Source organism: Parasteatoda tepidariorum, chromosome 7, assembly GCF_982258835.1.
Source record: "Parasteatoda tepidariorum strain Cologne lab strain chromosome 7, Ptep-v5.0, whole genome shotgun sequence".
Lineage (NCBI taxonomy): Eukaryota > Metazoa > Arthropoda > Arachnida > Araneae > Theridiidae > Parasteatoda > Parasteatoda tepidariorum.
The window spans coordinates 100,781,408-100,799,901 of record NC_141761.1 but is presented as its reverse complement, the minus strand read 5'-3'; the positions used below and the strand labels follow the sequence as shown (position 1 = coordinate 100,799,901).

The following is an 18,494-nucleotide window of genomic DNA, read 5'->3' as shown; positions in this document are numbered from 1 at the left end:
TTACTCTAAATAAATAAGATGACTCTTTCGTTTTCAGTCACTCGTAATTAATAGGTCTTGAGTTTTCAGTCACTCATAATTAAACACAACAGTTTTTCGTTTTCAGTCATTTATGGAATCTGGAACTTTGCAATATGAAGCTGGGACTTCTCCTTTAAATAACCGTAATTTAATATTTGCTGCTTTTTCTTTTTTCTTCGTTAACGCAGAAAATACATTTTCAGGGAGTAAGGGTGAGGAACTGTAAAAAGCTGAACTCTTCAAGGAACCAGAAAATAAATAACAAATTTGATTCATTTCTCCAAAACTTATAGAAAAAGATACCATTAGTTTTGTTATGGTTTCAACCCATCTTAAGTTCTTCAATAATTTTATGTTACAGGAAGCTGTAAACGTTCTTTTTTTTCAATCACCAATTATTTCTTACGTTTGATTACTCGTGTTACCGGTTGCTTACTTGTCAATTTAAAGCCCCTCTGAACAAAGATCACATTTTTTCTCCGATCTGATTACATTAACTGGAACCTGCTTTTCCAACTTCGTATGACATACTAAACAAGAAACCTCAAACTAGAATAAATTTACTTCTTATTACCAGTTTCGTCATTACCTAATGTGCTTATTCGATAAAGTTTATAAATATATATAATAGTATGGGTGGTCCTTGTGAAATACCCTATACCTTATCATATTCGGACGAAAAACGTTCAGTATCATACATGGAAATAAATGCATAGGATATACTTGGAAACGTTTCGTTTCTAAGATTTAAGCCTTATTTCTGAGATTCAGATTTTCCATTGCATGCCATACTAACCAAACGACTTCAGACTAGAATAAATTTGCTTCATATTACCTGTTACGCCATTAGCTAATGTCATTATTTGATGAAGTTTCTAAATATACCTTAATAGTAAGGGCGGTTCTTACGAAGTATCCTATACCTTATCACAATTAGATGAAGTATGTTCAATATCAAACATGAAAAAAAAATGCATAAAGAATAGGTGGAAAAATTTTATTTTTAAGATTTAAGCTTATTTCTCATTAAAATCTATATCAATGAATATCATACAAATTCCCGACAAACCTAAAAATAACATAACACCAAGAGAATCATATCAAATATACGACCCGTCTACAAAAAAAATTTCAAAATACCTCTACCACAAAAGAACTTTGAAAGTGCTTAGCATTTCGAAAGATGTAATTTCCGAAATTCTCGTATCGCAAGTCCCACCTCTTCACAGGTGATGCAAAAAAATAAATAAATCTCAGGGCTTTTGAAATCTCAGACCAGCTCTTGAAATTCCACGCCTCACGCCTAGGCATGTCTCCAATATCTCAGTCACTCTTTTACTCAACCTTGTAGATTCTACCATCACACATCCAACGATGCTCCAACGATGTCAGTTGAATAGGAATATTATCCTAGTTTCGTCTACTAACGTTACGCTTCTATCATTTTTTTTTTTTTTTACCTTAATCCCCTTCCTTTGAACTTACTCCAAAAAAACATATATATATATATTGTTAAATTTTGTTATTATTTTTTTTTCTAATATAAAAACCTACCGTTTCTAAGAAAGCAACCAAAAACTTTTATATTTTTTCCCCCTACTTTCTTCTCCGATGTCTTGCGTATTTATTTTTCAGTACGGCTTTCAAAAGAAATGAGTAAAATGAAAATATAAAAAAAAGGAAAATAAAATAAGAATAAATAAAAACAAATCTATCTACAGATAAGAATTTTTATTATTTTTTATTTTTACTAAAGTAGGTATCTCTTGTACAGTAAATGAGAACGCTGCAATAGGATTCTGTAATCGGATTTGCTCCTGTCTGCTTTACTAGAACTCGAAGCCGGTATTATTTTTCCCGAATTAGATTACGCCGGCGTGGCCCACCCCGAAGCGATTGTATTTTGTTCCATTGTTCATCCCCTTTTTATTTCGACCCCTACCCCCACCTCAATGTCATTCATTTATTTCAGTAAAGTGATTTCATTTTTCCAAAAGACAAACAAGCAACCTTAGATGAGATTATTATTATCCAGAAAGAAGTGCAGAGTTGTCCCTCTGCTGCAATTGTTTGCAAATGATTTGGAATGCTCATTTCATATCGTTATTAGATAGGTATGAAGATTGGGGGGGAGGCTTTTGCAAGAAGGGTAGGGGATGGAAAAGCCGTCGGGATTATATGAAAAAGGAGGAATTTAGTGCAGAGGATAAAAGTAAATAAAATGTTAAGGATAAATACTACGGCTTGTGACCCTTTTATCCAAAGCAATCATTTTGATTTTTCTCAGAGAAAACGATGATTAATGATGGGGACTGTGCGCAAAGTTATTTAACTGAAATTTTTTTTCTAAATTTAACTTCTTTGTTTCGCTATTGTTTTCATGAAATGATGATAAAAATACCATTGTTTGTTTAAAATTGCATAGTAATTTAAAGAAGATTTAGAATTTATTTAGCTTAATGTATAGTTCAAATACACGAACTGTTTATTCTTTATTCTAAAATACACTTTAATTTCTCCAATTTTAAGTCTATTTTACTAAATCTTTAACAGCACGAACAATAATATGACTTTTTTGCTCTTGTATGTTTGAGTTTTCAGAACAATCTTTTTAATGCTCTTAGACTCCTAAACTTCTTACATTTTCAGCCTGTTAAGCTTTAGTTAAGTCTTAAACAGCGCAAATATTGATATATTTTTCATTGTTGTACGTATGCTTTTTTTAAAACAAAATTTTTAATACTTGCAGGCTCTCGATATTTAGTCTGTTTTAACTAAATCGTTAACATCACAAATAGTAAAATATTTTCCGATGTTGCTCAAACGATTTTTCAAAACAGAATTTACTATACTTGGAGACAATTACTACATTTTTCTAATTTTTAGTTTATTTGACCAAATTTTTAAAAGCACAAATATTACATTTATTACACACTTCCATTGCTGCACGTATGATTTTTAAAAACAGCATTTTTCATTTATGTATTCACTTAAAGTATTTTTTTAGTCAATTTATCTAAATCTTCAATAGCGCAAATATTACTAATGCATTTTTCGTACGCTGAGTCTTGTATATCACGTTAACTGTCTTTATTAAAAAGAGAACGAAACAATAAACGAAAGCTATGTGCAATCGAAACTACTTTAATAATATACATGTTGTTAAATATTTAAGGAAATCAGTTAAAAACAGAAGCAACTATAACGTTGTGTTGAAAAGTCACCATTCAATGACTCCGGATCAAATTCCGGTAACTACGGAGCTGATACTTTTTACCGGAAAATCCATTTTTACCGGAACATGGTACGGAACAGTAATAATTCACCCAAAATCACTCTAATTAGTAAATATTAATCCAAAAATTACGATGTAATATTTTACGGTGAAAATGGATTTTACTGTAAAAGGGTTTTTATGGATGATGGATGCACCTAAAGTACCGGTACTAAATACAGTAATTTGAACTGGAATATTTCACAGTTATTACGACAGCCTATTACTATAATACGCGTTTCAATTACAAATTTGTTTCTTTTTTCTCACACTTATGCATGTCACATTTATGTAATTAAATAAATATTTCTCTAAAAACTACGATATAATATTTTACTTTGAAAATAGATTATACGGTAAAAGGGATTTTATAGATGATGCATCCAAAGTGCCGGTACTTAATACCGGAATTTGAACCTGAATTTTTTACAGTGATTAGGAAAACACATTACAATAATACTTACAAATTACAATAACGCTTACAAATTTACCCCCTCTTTCTCATACTTATGCATTTCGCATTATACTCATAGAAAAAGGTTTTCAAATGTATATTCTGTCGAATCACATAAAAAAATTTATGTTACAAAAATTTCACAGTAGTTCTCCCCTGTATGTATTTAATTAGTTAACATTCACAAAACTCTCGAAATCAAATAAAGTTTGGAAAACCAGAGAGAAACAGAAAAAAGAAGAATTGAGCCATTTTGGCATAGAATAAAAGATCTACCAACAACCATTTAAGGTTTAGTTTTTCGTAAACAAAGCTTATTAAAGTTCCGTTTCACCGCGTTATTTTCCTTTCCTTACCTTATATGAATCAGATTTCATAGTTTCTATTTCCTTTTTCAGCGTACTTATTATTATTTTTTTCGAATTTTTAAATCATTTGTTCTCTGCTACTCATTTTAAAATTTATGAAGGAAATTAGCATTATTTATGCAATGTTTTGTATTAAATGGTTATAGAAATGTTACGAAACTAATAAATACTAAATTAATAGCCTATCCAGGATATTTAAATTACCATTATTAAAGATATTACTTATTATCATATTTACATTATTAATTAAAATGATATAATCATGGAATATATATGTGTACATACATGTGAGTAAATGAATGATGAATAGTTGAAATAACGATAAATCTAAAACTAGAGAAATAATTAATTCATTATACTTCTTTAATATTACATAATGTTTATCAGAAATATTCTTTAGGCCCTATAAATGTTAAAATAGTTAAGATTTGGAAGAAAAAAAGTCTCTTTTATCTGCGGATTTTTACCGAATAGACTTTCGTAAGATGAAAAATGTTTAGTACACTTTAAAAAATTCGGGATCAAATTAAGATATAAAGTACCGGCACTTTGGGTGCGTCATCCGTAAAATCCATTTTTATCGTGAAATATAATAACTTAATTTTAACAGTAATATTTATTAAATTAGAGTAATTCATTGATTTTATGGTAATTATTACGGTATATCAGATTTTTTTTATTCCGTAATATGTTCCGGTAAAAATAGATTTCATTGTGAAAAGTACCGGTGCCCTAAATCAGTGTTCCCCAACCTTTTTATCACCGCGGACCTGTCAACATTTGATAATTTTACCGCGGTCCGCTGGGGGGGGGGGACGTTGATTGCTTATATTTTAGATTATTTTGATTTATAAATTTAAATTTAATTGTATTTAAAATGCCTTCAAAATAAAATACAGTTGCACCAAAAAATAATTATAAAGGGATTTAATATGTTAACTTAGTAGATCGTTAAGTCAATGAGAAACCTGAGCTTGTTTCTTTGCAATGAGACTGTTCCATCTGGGGGTAATCAGAGATAATGATACATTACAAACATTAACAAGTTTATGCCACTACCTTTGGGGGCCCCTTTTATTAAAATGAATAAAATTTTAATGGAACACAGATATTTTTAATTTGGGGTATAAACCAAGGAATTTAAAATTAGTTTCAATGAAATGGGCGGCCCGGTACCATTTGATCCACGGACCGGTACCGGTCCGCGGACCGGGGATTGGGGAACACTGCCCTAAATGACTATACTTTTTACCGTAATATGATCCGAAATTTTTTACAGTGCTAGAATTATATGTAATACGTTGTGCATCGAAATAAAAGCTTATGTATACTTTAACATATGTCTTATTTTCAACTTTGATATTATTGATATATAACTTATGGATAATGCGTCATTTAATATATGCACATAAACTTTAATGCATATGTCGTTTTGATGTGGATGAATATATCAAATCTCTTGTTTATAGTTTTTTTTATAGAAATCTAGTAAATATGATCTATGATATAATATGCGATATATTTATTCCATACATCTATGCACAAATCAATTTACAAGATGTTCCATTATTTCTTCTACAACCCATACAAAAGAATTTATTTTTTATTTCTTTTAAATTTAATAATTTTAATTACAAATTTTTCAACTATGATTTAAAAAAGACCAGAAATTTTCATACTTATTTAATAAAATAAAAAAAATTAATAGGAACCTTTATCCTATTTAATAGGAACCTAATTAATAGGTACTTAAATATCGTACAAAAGAATGGGGGAGAGAAAGATAGGAACAAAAGTAAGCCCAGAAATCAAATTCAACAAGTTATAATATCATAGATTCTGTACCAAAGTCTACTGAAGAAATAAATAGAAAACAGACCATCAGGACAGTTATCGGATATCGGATTCATCATGTACTCATTCGTACATTCATAAAGTACTCATTATTGATCGTTAAATAATATCGATTGTAGGACAATAGGAAAGTTTTTACTTATTTACAGAATTACATTATTATTTTTCATAGGAAATCGCATATCAATCAGATATTATTATCAATCATATTTCATTTTTAATAAAAAATCTACATAGAAATCTACATTTCCTTATAACAGATCTCACAACATAAAACTAAAAATTTATGCCCATGAAAAAATAATTTTATTTTCAAAGTTTAAACTGACTCAAATGGATAAAACAAATTAAATCTGTTTCATGTATTTTTCACTATCAGCGAACCATTACCCCTTTTTAATTTTCTACTAAACGAGAGCAGAAATCTAATGATGGTTTCTGCATATTAAATTCGCTATTGATGTGTATTAATATCATTATGATAATGTATATACTTCTTAATTTCCCCTGCAATAATACTCTGCAATAAAAAGTTGAACAGTAAGAAGTCCTTATTCAGTTTTCATATTTTTTAACATGTTATCTTCATTTATCATGTACATAAAGTTCTGTTTGTTTCTATGTTTTTATGTATTATTTTATTGATTATCATAACTAATTATTATTTTTCTTTTCTTTCTTGCAATTTTTCCGTCCTCTCATCAGCTGTCAACGATGATCGACAGGTATGTAAATATTTTACTTGTAAAAGGTTATTATAAATTAATGAGAGATATTAAAATTTCTGTCTATCAATAATAAATCCATTGATCGTAAACGATATAAAATATATATCAATGATATGTATTTTTGATATTAAATGAGGCTTTTTTTATCATTTCGATTCATAAGTGAAGGATATTTTACCATTTTAGTTCATGAATGAGTACGTGCATTTTAACATTTTCCTTCGTGAACAGTATTTTAGTTCATAAATAAGTAATGTTTTATCATTTTAATTCACGAACGAGTACATGTATTTGACCATTTTATTTCATGAATGAGTACATATATTTTTCCATTTTAGTTCACGAATGAGTACATGTATTTGACCATTTTATTTCATGAATGAGTACATATATTTTACCATTTTAGTTCATGAATGAGTACGTGTTTTTAACATGTTAGTTAATGATTACGTGCATTTTACCAGTTTATAAATAAGCAATGTCTTATCACTTTGATTCGTGATGAGGAATATTATATTATTTTAGTTAATGAATGAAGAAGAACACTTCACCGTTAGTGTTTTCATGAATGAGCAAGTGTGTTTCACAGTATAAGCGATGTTTTATTATTTTGTTACTGTCGATTTTTAGGTGAGGGAAGTTTTACCATCAATTTAAAAACTTAAATGCTTTTACTCAGTATACTTTTTTACACGTAGAAAGGTAGTTTGTTTACGAAAGAACAGCCCGATTCGAACAATGATTTACAAACTACAAATACTAATTAAAAAATTGTTTTATTTAGTAACAATTCTAATTTTTTTACTTAACAGTATTGTGTTTACAAAAATGCAGTTAGTTTATAACAATAATTTACAAACTATAAATAATTTGAAATTAGTTTTAAATATTAATAGTTATATTTTTTAAACATATAGTAGTTTATTCATAAAAAAGCAGTTTGAACTTAGAATAATGATTTACAAACTAGAAATACTAATCTATAAATCAAATTTTTATAGTAATAATAAGTTATTTTCCCTAATAGTAGTATATTTACGAAAAAGTAGTTCGTATTTAGAACAATGATTTAAAAGTCAGAAATACTCATTTAAAAATTAAATTTATTGAGCAAAAATTATAATTTTTCCCTCAATAAATGTGCATTTATAAAAAAATAGTTCGTACTTATAACAATGATTTGCAAACTACATATTCTAATTTAAAAATTGAATTTGTGTAATAATAATTATAATCTTTTTTCGCATAATAGTATATTTACAAACAAGTAGCTCGTTCTTAGAATAAGGATTCACAAACTACAAATACTAATTTAAAAATTAACTTTATGTAGTAATATTTATTGCATAATAGTAGTGTGTTTCCAAAAACGTAGTTCGTACTTAGAACAATGATTTACAAATTTCGGGTACTAATTTAAAAATTAAATTTACATAGTAATAATTATAACATTTTTACCTAATAGAGAAAATAAAGAAATTTCAATAACGAATAACTGTTTCTCTTAGATCTAAATAACTGCACTTTTGGGAAAAAAAATTTCTTTAACACAGTAAAACACACAGGTGTTTCATGCTGTATTTCATAACTACAAATTATTAAAATGCTAAATATAATATTTTTCACTTATTTTGACCTGCGTTAATGCGAAATGACGAAAAAAGTGTGAAAAATATGTTTAATAAAAATTTTGCGTCTGAAGATTAAGAGATATGTCATTTTCAAAATTGTCATCTACCATTTTCATGCATTATAAGAGGAAAAAAGAGTTTCTCTTTGTGTCTGTTTCTCAAATCTATGTTCACTTCTGCTTTCAATCTCTTCGAGCTCTGTATTTCTTCTTCAAAAACTCTTAGGATATATCGCAAGAAAAAATTGTCGAAAGAAAAATGAAACCAGAAAGAGATTGTGTTCCAAAAAATCTAAGAAGTCATCTCTTGTGGAATCACAAAAATACTTTGAATGAAGATGTGTATGAAAAAAAATGAAACATCCTAGCTAGTGATGAACGTATGTAGAGAAAAAAAAGTATCGATATAGATATAAAGTCGCCTTAGATTGTGCCAACTGTTCCATAAAAATGTGATGTTTCGTCGTAGAGCAATAAAAAGAAAGCCAAAGGAAAAATCTTGAAAATCAATTCTTTCATACGTCATTTCCTAAGTGGAAATCAGCAGAAATGAAAGAAGCAGTTGGAGGCAGGAGTTAATCGGTCGTGATTCCTCTTTCCTGATTGGTTTGGGTAATATAACGACGTGTCACGTGTCATGGAGTTATTAGAACGTTATATAGTGCTTTCGATCCCAGGCCACTTATCAGCTTTGATTTTTATCATTATTATGATAGTAATTAGCTAGTTTATCTGAAGAAAATTAATATGTTTGTTCCTGTATTATACTATCATTAATTTATTTATATTATTATTTTACTTTTATTTTTTATTTTTTTTTTAAACAAGGAATAAAAAAAAAATCTTTGATATAATTACGTAAGAAAATAAATAAGTACAGATTTTGTTTCTTTTATAAATTATTATAGCACTGATTCTTAACATTGGTCGGTAAATGTAGAGCTTAGTGGTTAAAGAGTCAGAGGCGACTAAACTGGTCAAAACATAGACTTCATTGTTATAAGCCAAGCTTGTAAAATTTAATATGACAGAATAAATGTTAGAAAGTTGAGTTTCGAATTAATTTACTTTTTAAACAGCCCTTTTAGTCAATTTTTGTTTAATTTTTACATTTAAAAATTATATTATTTTTATGTTTGAAATCAACTAAATAAGCTAATTCTTATTTTCATTAAAGAAAAGGGTAATTTAATTTCAGATAGAAATAAATTTTTTGCAATTCAATTTAAATGAGTTTTTAATAATTTTAAAATAAAAACTAAATGTAAACGCTCTGGAAAATATTGTTGATACTAATTTTCAGAAAATTCCAAATACCCGAACTTCATAATTTGTGGAGGAAAAAAACAAGTTAATGCATTAATGTTATCAAAAAAAAAAAACTGGTAATAAAAATATATTATCATTTTTAGTTAATAAATCATTTTTTTAAGATTTTCACAAAATTTCTTACAAAAGTGATCCTTTAATAGTAATTTGTATAAAAATAAAGAAATATTAAAAGCACACATAACATAAACATAACTTTTTAAATAAATAAACAAAAAATAAACACTTTTAAAGTATTTAAATTGTCTGCAATTCAATTCAAATGTATTTAAAAATAACTGTGAGATATTATAATAATAAATTTAGAATATTGTAAGATTTTTAAAAATTATTAGTGACCTTTGTTTAAAGTTGCAAATATCCAAAATTTATAATTTTCGAAAGAAAAAACACTTTTGTATATTAATGGTTTGAAAGAAAAAGAATTTTTTTTAATCTTATAAAATAATATTATTTTAAATTTATACTTTTATTGCTTTAAATATTTCAATGAAAACTTCTTACAAAAAGATAACGTTTAAAAAAATTATGCAAAAAGAAAGAAGTATTTAAAACACACATAGATAAATAGCACCTTTCAAATAAACATATACAAAATAAAACTTTAAAGGAACTGAAATTGCTTATAATTTTATTCATATGTATTTGAAATATGTGCAAAATAAAAATTAAATATAAAAGTTTTTTTTTGTTAAGCAATTAATGGTTAATAATAATTAAAAGTTGAACAATTTGTTTAAATATTGTTTGCTATTTGTTGTATTGCGTAATTGTTAGATAATTCCAGGTACCAGAAATCAGCAATTTTCGAGAAGAAAAAAAAACTATACAGAAGTGCCTTAAAACCTAAAAAGAATAACTTTTTAATCACAAATTTATACTTTTATTGCCTTAAAGGTTTCAATAATAAGATACCATTTGAAAAAAATATACAAAGATAAAAGAAGTAATTAAAACATATATACATACATAAATAACAAGTTTCAAATATACATACACTACCGGTCAAAAGTTTGCGAAAATTTTGAAATCTACAAAGAAAAGGTCTAAATTCAAATGTTCATAGAACTGAGAAAAATCATTCAAATTGGAGGAAAATTTGATATGTTCTAAAGTTAACCCTCTACTGTTAGTTACATATGATCAAATTGCAATACTTCGTTTTTTGCGAACTGAATCCAGCTTTTCATTATGAGTTGTTTTTATGGTGAAAAAATTTGTTACGTTTGAACACTTGCCAAACTTGCAAAAAAAATTTTTTGTACTTTCTGTTAATGGAAAATAGTTATTTGAACCGTTCTATGTAATCTCTCAAAATTTCATATCGATTTAATTTTTTTTGACGAAGTTTTGGAATTTTGAAAAACATGTGCACTTTTCTCAATTTTTGAGCATCCACATATGCAGTCTTTTGGTCTATACATCTTCTACCAAAGGACTTTTTAATTTTAATCTTTTCTATATTTTCAAATAATTAGTATTTATTATAAAACAAATATTCTTATTCATTATTGTAATTATTAGTGTTTATACTTATTGTTTATATTTATTGCTTGTATGTATTAGTTTTGTTGTGATATTTTTACTTTACATTAAATTAAAATAAAAAGTTATAGCAATAATTACATATATAATTCTAAAAAGATAATAACAATAGTATAAAAAATTTGCATTTTTACTAAATTATTTAATTTACAACAGGTCAAATATTTAACATATTCTTATTCGTATTTCGTAATTAAATAAATTAATATTTAAATCTTAGATTCCTCAAACCATCCACCTTTTGCTATTATTATAGCCTTACATATGCGTGGCATTCGTTCTAACAAACTATTAATCGCTTCAAGTGATATAGAGTTCCATTCCTGTTGTAAAATGTCCCATAACTGCAAGTTATAACTAATCGTTGCAAGAACAAACAGATTTTAGATTAAATGTGACATCTATGAGATATTGTTTTAATTATATTCATAATAAGTCCTTTGTAATAGCAATAATTACAATAATGAATAAGAATATTTGTTTTATAATAAATATTAATTACTTGAAAATATAGAAAACATTAAAATTAAAAAGTTCTTTGGTAGAAGATGTATAGACCAAAAGACTGCATATGTGGAGTGCTCAAAAATTGAGAAAAGTACACATGTTTTTCAAAATTCTATAACTTCGTCAAAAAGAATCAAATCGATCTGAAATTTTGAGGGCTTGCATAAAACGGTTCAAATAACTATTTTCCATTTACAAAAAGTGCAAAATTTTTTTATTGCAAGTTTGGCAAGTGTTCAAACTTAACAAATTTTTTCACCATAAAAACAACCCATGATGAAAAGCTGGATTCAGTTCGCAAAAAAACAAAGTATTGCAATTTAATCATATGTAACTGAATGTAGAGGGTTCACTTTAGAACATACCAAATTTTCATGCAATTTGAGCGATTTTTCGCAATTCTATGAACATTTGAATTAAGACCTTTTCTTTGTAGATTTCAAAATTTTCGCAAACTTTTGACCGGTAGTGTATAAAAAATAAAACTTTAAAAGAACTTGAACTGTCTGTACTTTTATTCATATGTATTTGAACTAAGTGCAAAATAAAAATTAAATATAAATTTTTATTTAGTTAAACAATTAATGGTTAATAATGGTTAAGAGTTAAACAATTTGTGGAAATATTGTTTGCTGTATTGTTTAATTGTCAGAAAATTCAGGTACTAGAAATCAGCAATTTTTGAGAAGAAAAAAAAACTCTATAAAGCAATGCTTTAAAACCTAGAAATAATAACTTTTTAATCACAAATGGAATAATTAAACCTTTTATTATTAGACAAATTGTACAAAAGCCGTCTGCGAAATGTAATGTAAGGTAAAAACAAACCTAAAGCAATTTAGCTGATTTCGGCAAATTCTTCAAGAAGCTGATATTTTGGAAATGTCTCAAAAATAAAAGTCAAGAGAAAACTCTTAAAAGTAATAGTCGGTAGTTTTAGAGAAGTGTTTTAGTTTGGTGGAAATTTAGAAATTAAGTATAAAGACCAGGGGGATAGAAATCTACAAAAGTAATCGAAAAGGTTGGTAATTACTTTCACCAATCCAAAAGCCATTTTGGTAAAAGGCGTAACAAAGTCATTAACTTTTTCAAACTTTTATGCGACAGAATTTTCGTCCACTACTTTAAAAGCGCATTGTCTTAATGAAAAATATAATTTGTTAACGGATCTGCACTTGTAGAATGGAACTTTTTATTCTAGAAATAGTATTTCAGTTGAAATATTTAATACAGTTTGAATTTTGTAATGAAGCAAGGAAGAATTTACAATTATAAGATTATTCTGAAAAATTAAGTAATGAATTAAAATAAATGCATGGCTAACACAACTGTATGTCAGAAATTTAAATATTGTATTTTTAAAAATATTAGACTTATTATTATTATATATGATTATAAATAAATAGATAATTACCACAAATGACTGTCCCGATTTTAAGTTTGAGTATTTGACATATTATAATATTTGATAAGAAATAAATGCATAGTACAAATGAATATCCGGAAATCAAACATTTATATTTTCAAAAATATTAGACATATTATAGTGTATATGATATTAAATAAATACATGAGCAGCACAAATGAATGTCCGGATTTATAATATTTATATTTTCGAAAGTATTAGGCATATGATAATATATGATAATAAATAAGTACATGGTTGACACAAATAAATGATCGAAATTCAAAAATATTTGACATATAATATAATACATACCAGATTTTATAATACCATATTTTTAAATATTTATTTTGACGAAGGTATTAGACATATTATAATATATGATAATAAATAAATACATGGTAATCACATATGCATATTCGGATTTTAATTGTTTATATTTTCGGAAATATTAGACTTCTTACAATATGATAATGAATAAATACACGGTCAGCACAAATGAATGTCCGTATTTTAAATATTTATATTTTCGAAAGTATTAGATTAATTAAAATTTATGCACTCAAAATTAAATCAAAATATGCCAAGCATTTTTTTTCCCCAGCTACAACTGTTTGAATGTGTGACACTTTTGTTAAACAACTAATATCTAATCTGCAATCATATCCGTAACTACATATTTCATAGTTTCACATTGCCAATGTTGCCTACTGTTTTTGCAATGCTTTCAGCATTGGTGGTTTACAAACCGTGTTTTTGGCGTAAAAAAAAATCCTTGGCGTAAAATTTTGATCACGTGATTAAAATCACTGAAAATATCGACATTTTCCAGATGTACGTAATTAAAATTTGTTTTTATTTTTTGAAATATAAAATAAATAAAAACATATATAATTCTTGTAATACAAAGAAATAAAATTCTGTAACGAAGAGTTTTATTTCTAACTTTCAAAATGCAAGGGGAAAAAATGTAAGCTTTGTGGACAAAAATGGTCGTAATCGCTTTGTTGTGTATGCAGCTTGCAGCATCGCCTTTATGTGAAAGCAATTTGTAGTCGTATTCGTCTTATTTGAAATGAGCTGCTGCAGTCATACTTCGACCCTCCCCGACGTTTTTTCATTCTTATTTATGTATATATGTTTATTTGGCTTCGCTTTTCGAAACACTGGAATATTTTTTGTTCTGCTTTTTGGAAATGAACTTTCTCGCGGGAGTGGTGCGATTGAAATTTTTCATCCACCTTTCGTTCTTTTTCGCTTCCTTCGTAAAAATTTTCGTATAAATTGCGTAAAAATTTCGTCTTTTTTACTCTTTTTTCTTCTTTTAACTTCCCCCTCCCTCTTCTACTCTTCCCCCACCCTAACTTCAACCCCTTTCTTATTATTGTTATTATCTTTTCTGGCGAAGCTTAAATGTTTTCTACGTTTTTATGGTTGCTTTATGAACTCCTGTTCCTTCCATTATTACAGAGGTTTGTGCAAGTCAGTTTTTTTCGTTATCGTTATTATTTTCGTTTTCGTTCCTGGTTTCATCTCGCCGTTTAAAACGCGTTGGATTTTTCAACTTCTTACAAAAGGCAACAAAGAAAAAAACGAATGAAAGGTTCGCTCTGAAGTGGAGTTATAAAGGCTGTATTATTGAGTTTTTTTAAGTTTTTTTTTTCCTTCCGTTTTATTTGTGAACCGAGTGAATAGGGGTTAATCAAGTACACTTGATAATTTTTTTCTCCCTTTCTTATTTCTCGTTTAAAATGTTCTTGGAGCGATGAAATGTTTTGTAACAGTATGTCAAAAGTAAAACATTAGCAAATACTCTCAAATGGATGATCTTGAATAAAATTAAATCTCCAAAAAGAATTTATTACTTTTCTAAGTTTGTATTTTTATGCTTCTTTTTTTTTTCATTGTTTATAATAAAATATTTATTTAAAAATATATTTCATTTTTGCCATTTTAATTTTGTAATATTATTATTTATAAATATAAGGAAACTGAGGTTTACTTCCATAATTATTAAAATTAACCAACTTTATGTTTTGTTTACCGATGTAATTAATTCTAATTAGTATAAAATCTTAAATCGTAGTAATAACAAACGGAAAAAATATGTGACTATTTTTTGATGAAGAAATTGGGTTAATAATAGTAGAATTAAGCAATTTACACTTGTAAGTCTTGTAAATTATAACTTAATAATGATATTTAGCTCAAAATTTATAAGTATAAATACAATTATCCGGTCTTACTTATACTCAATCTTACTACACTGTATTACTTACATACAATCTTACTATAATGCCTTACTTTTATTTCAACACACCTTAATTTTAATTTATCCTACTATACTCTCTAACTTACGTTCGAACTTACTAAATTGTCTTACATCCAATCTTACTACATTGTCTTACTCCCATCCAATATTACATTACTGTCTTATTCACATCCAATATTACCATATTGTCTGACATCCAATTTCACCATACTGTCTAACTTACATTCAATCTTACTATATTGTCTGTCTTATACCCAGTCTAACCATATTGCTTTACTTTCATCCAACCTTACTTTAGTCAATCCTACTATACTATCTTACTTGCATCCAATTTTACTTTACTGTCTTTCTCCCATCCAATCTTACTACATTGTCTTACTCCCATCCAATATTACATTACTGTCTTATTCACATCCAATATTACCATATTGTGTGATATCCAATTTCATCATACTGTCTAACTTACATTCAATCTTACTATATTGTCTGTGTTATACCCAGTCTTACCATATTGCTTTACTTTCATCCAACCTTACTTTAGTCAATCTTACTATACTATCTTACTTACATCCAATTTTACTTTACTGTCTTTCTCCCATCCAATCTTACTACATTCTCTTACTCCCATCCAATATTACATTACTGTCTTATTCACATCCAATATTACCATATTGTCTGACATCCAATTTCACCATACTGTCTAACTTACATTCAATCTTACTATATTGTCTGTCTTATACCCAGTCTTACCATATTGCTTTACTTTCATCCAACCTTACTTTAGTCATTCCTACTATACTATCTTACTTACATCCAATTTTACTATACTGTCTTACTCCCATCCAATACTAACTTACTGCTTTATTCACAATCCAATATTACCATGCTGTCTTATTCACATCCAATATTACCATACTGTCTTATTCACAATCCAATATTACTATACTGTCTTACTTACAATCCAATAATACCATGCTGTCTTATTCACATCCAATATTACCATACTGTCTTATTCACAATTCAATACTACCATACTGTCTTATTCACAATCCAATAATACCATGCTGTCTTATTCACATCCAATATTACCATACTGTCTTATTCACAATTCAATACTACCATACTGTCTTACTCACAATCCAATATTACCATACTGTCTTATTCACATCCAATATTACCATACTATTTTATTCACACCCAAAATTACCATACTATCTTATATTCAATTTCACCATACTGTCTTAAATACATCCAATCTTACTATACAGTCTTACCTTACATTAGACTTTCCATAATGTCTTATTATACTATCATTCAATCAAATGAAGAGTCTTAAAAAGTTGAGAGACTGGATAGTTCTTACCCTTCGAGCTATTTATTTCTACTCAGATTAACATAGCTAATGCGGCTCGTAGTTTTTTCTGCATAATAAGTGACACGGTTGGCACTTGAGCTGGTTAAGTCTTTGCTCTTAATTGCGCACCGACAACATTCAGTTCTACCAATTTCAGTGTACAAAAGGTGTTTATTCATGCAATATTATATCGTGCTTCAATGCTCATACCGTCTCGTGACACAGTACAACAAAAAGCATTATCAATATAATTTATATTGCTTAAAGTTCGTCATTCTTAAAAATGATATGTAGAATTTTTGTTTTTAGAAATTTAATGAGAATGAGAAAAACGTGTTTAAAATTTATTAAATGAATACAGAAAATTCAAGAGTAAACAAATATTTTTCCAGATTATTTTCTGTAACATTTACTAAAGTATAAAATAGTTTTTTTTTCCTTAAATTATTAACGTAATTATTTTGCCGAGATAGTTTGCACATTTCATACAAATGCATTACGTAATTTTTACATTTAAATTCAAACTAATATTAAAATTAAAAAATCTTACCATTTATTTTTAAATAAGGCAGGCTTAATTAGTCCATAAAAATAAATTACATTTCGTCTAAATATTATTTTGTTTGCCAAAAATATCTTTCCAATTTAAATTTAAAAATAAAACGATTAGAAAAAGAGGTGCAGACAATGCAATATTTCCTCATTTTTGTTTCATTACATATATTAAATATTATTTTTATAAATTATAATAATCTCAATTTAAGCTGATTTAATGTAATTAGATGCTCTTAAAAAATGAATGTAATGAAATCACATGCAAACCAATTTAGATAAGAATTTTTAAAGAAAAAAATTTAAGTTAGACAACAACTTAAAAATCTAACTTTAATTTGCGTGGAGCAATAAATAACTTAACTCAATTTTTGACTCAACACTTTTAGAAGATTTTTATTATTCAAAACCATTTGCAGCTAAAATTCGATCAAAAACATAAGCTTCTAAATTAAAAAACATCAAGAAGCGATGAATTGAAATTAATTTAGAGAGGTAAAAAACATTTATATAAGCTTGTGTTTGTATCATTATTTACAAAAGAAGGCTTGTTTTGCTGGGAGCACCCAAAAGAATTAAATATTTTTCGATAGCAATAAAATTATTTCAAAGTGTTTCTGTATTGTGAAATACTACTTAAACATGAAGAAATGCAATATTAAATAAAATTTTAATGATTTCATTCTTGTGTTCACCTTAAGCTACAAAAATCGAGAATCGAGTATTAAAGAAATTTAAATCCGATTGTTGCGCCTACCTATTTTAAAAACATCCTTTGTTTCAACAAGCAGCTTGATGCCACCGGGCATAAAAATAATAAGTTCTTATTCCCCTTTGAATTATTTATGTTTTTCTATACACGCAAACAATCTTTAATTTAGAATTGAATTTGAATTACGTACGGATTACATTTTAGGATTATTAAATTAAAATAATCCCTTAGCTTTTTGAATACCTCGTTAACGTAATTGAAGCTACTAATTCAAAGTTCTTAGATTCAGGTTTTCTTTGCAAACGATTTTTTTTATTCTTTTTACTGAGAAAGGGAAAAATAATTACCAATTATCTCTTGAATTTCAGATTTTATTCGAAATGAGAAATCAAATAAAAGGCTTTGCTTCAAAAATTTTCGAAAAGCTTCTCAAAATATAAACAGATGAATTTCGCTTTTGCGTTTGTTTTTTTGTTTTTATACGAAATA

The 18,494-nt window shown here is 27.1% G+C and overlaps 1 protein-coding gene across 15 annotated transcripts in view; it reads left to right on the top strand.

Annotated features, from left to right (window-relative positions):
* Positions 1 to 18,494, top strand: part of LOC107445534 (transducin-like enhancer protein 4) — a 290,011-nt gene that overhangs the window by 208,796 nt on the left and 62,721 nt on the right. For all 15 annotated transcript variants that reach the window (XM_087168360.1, XM_087168362.1, XM_087168359.1 and 12 more), the window contains one exon: positions 6,677 to 6,696. In XM_087168360.1, the coding sequence (XP_087024486.1) occupies positions 6,677 to 6,696 (20 nt within the window). The remainder of the gene's footprint in view (positions 1 to 6,676; positions 6,697 to 18,494) is intronic.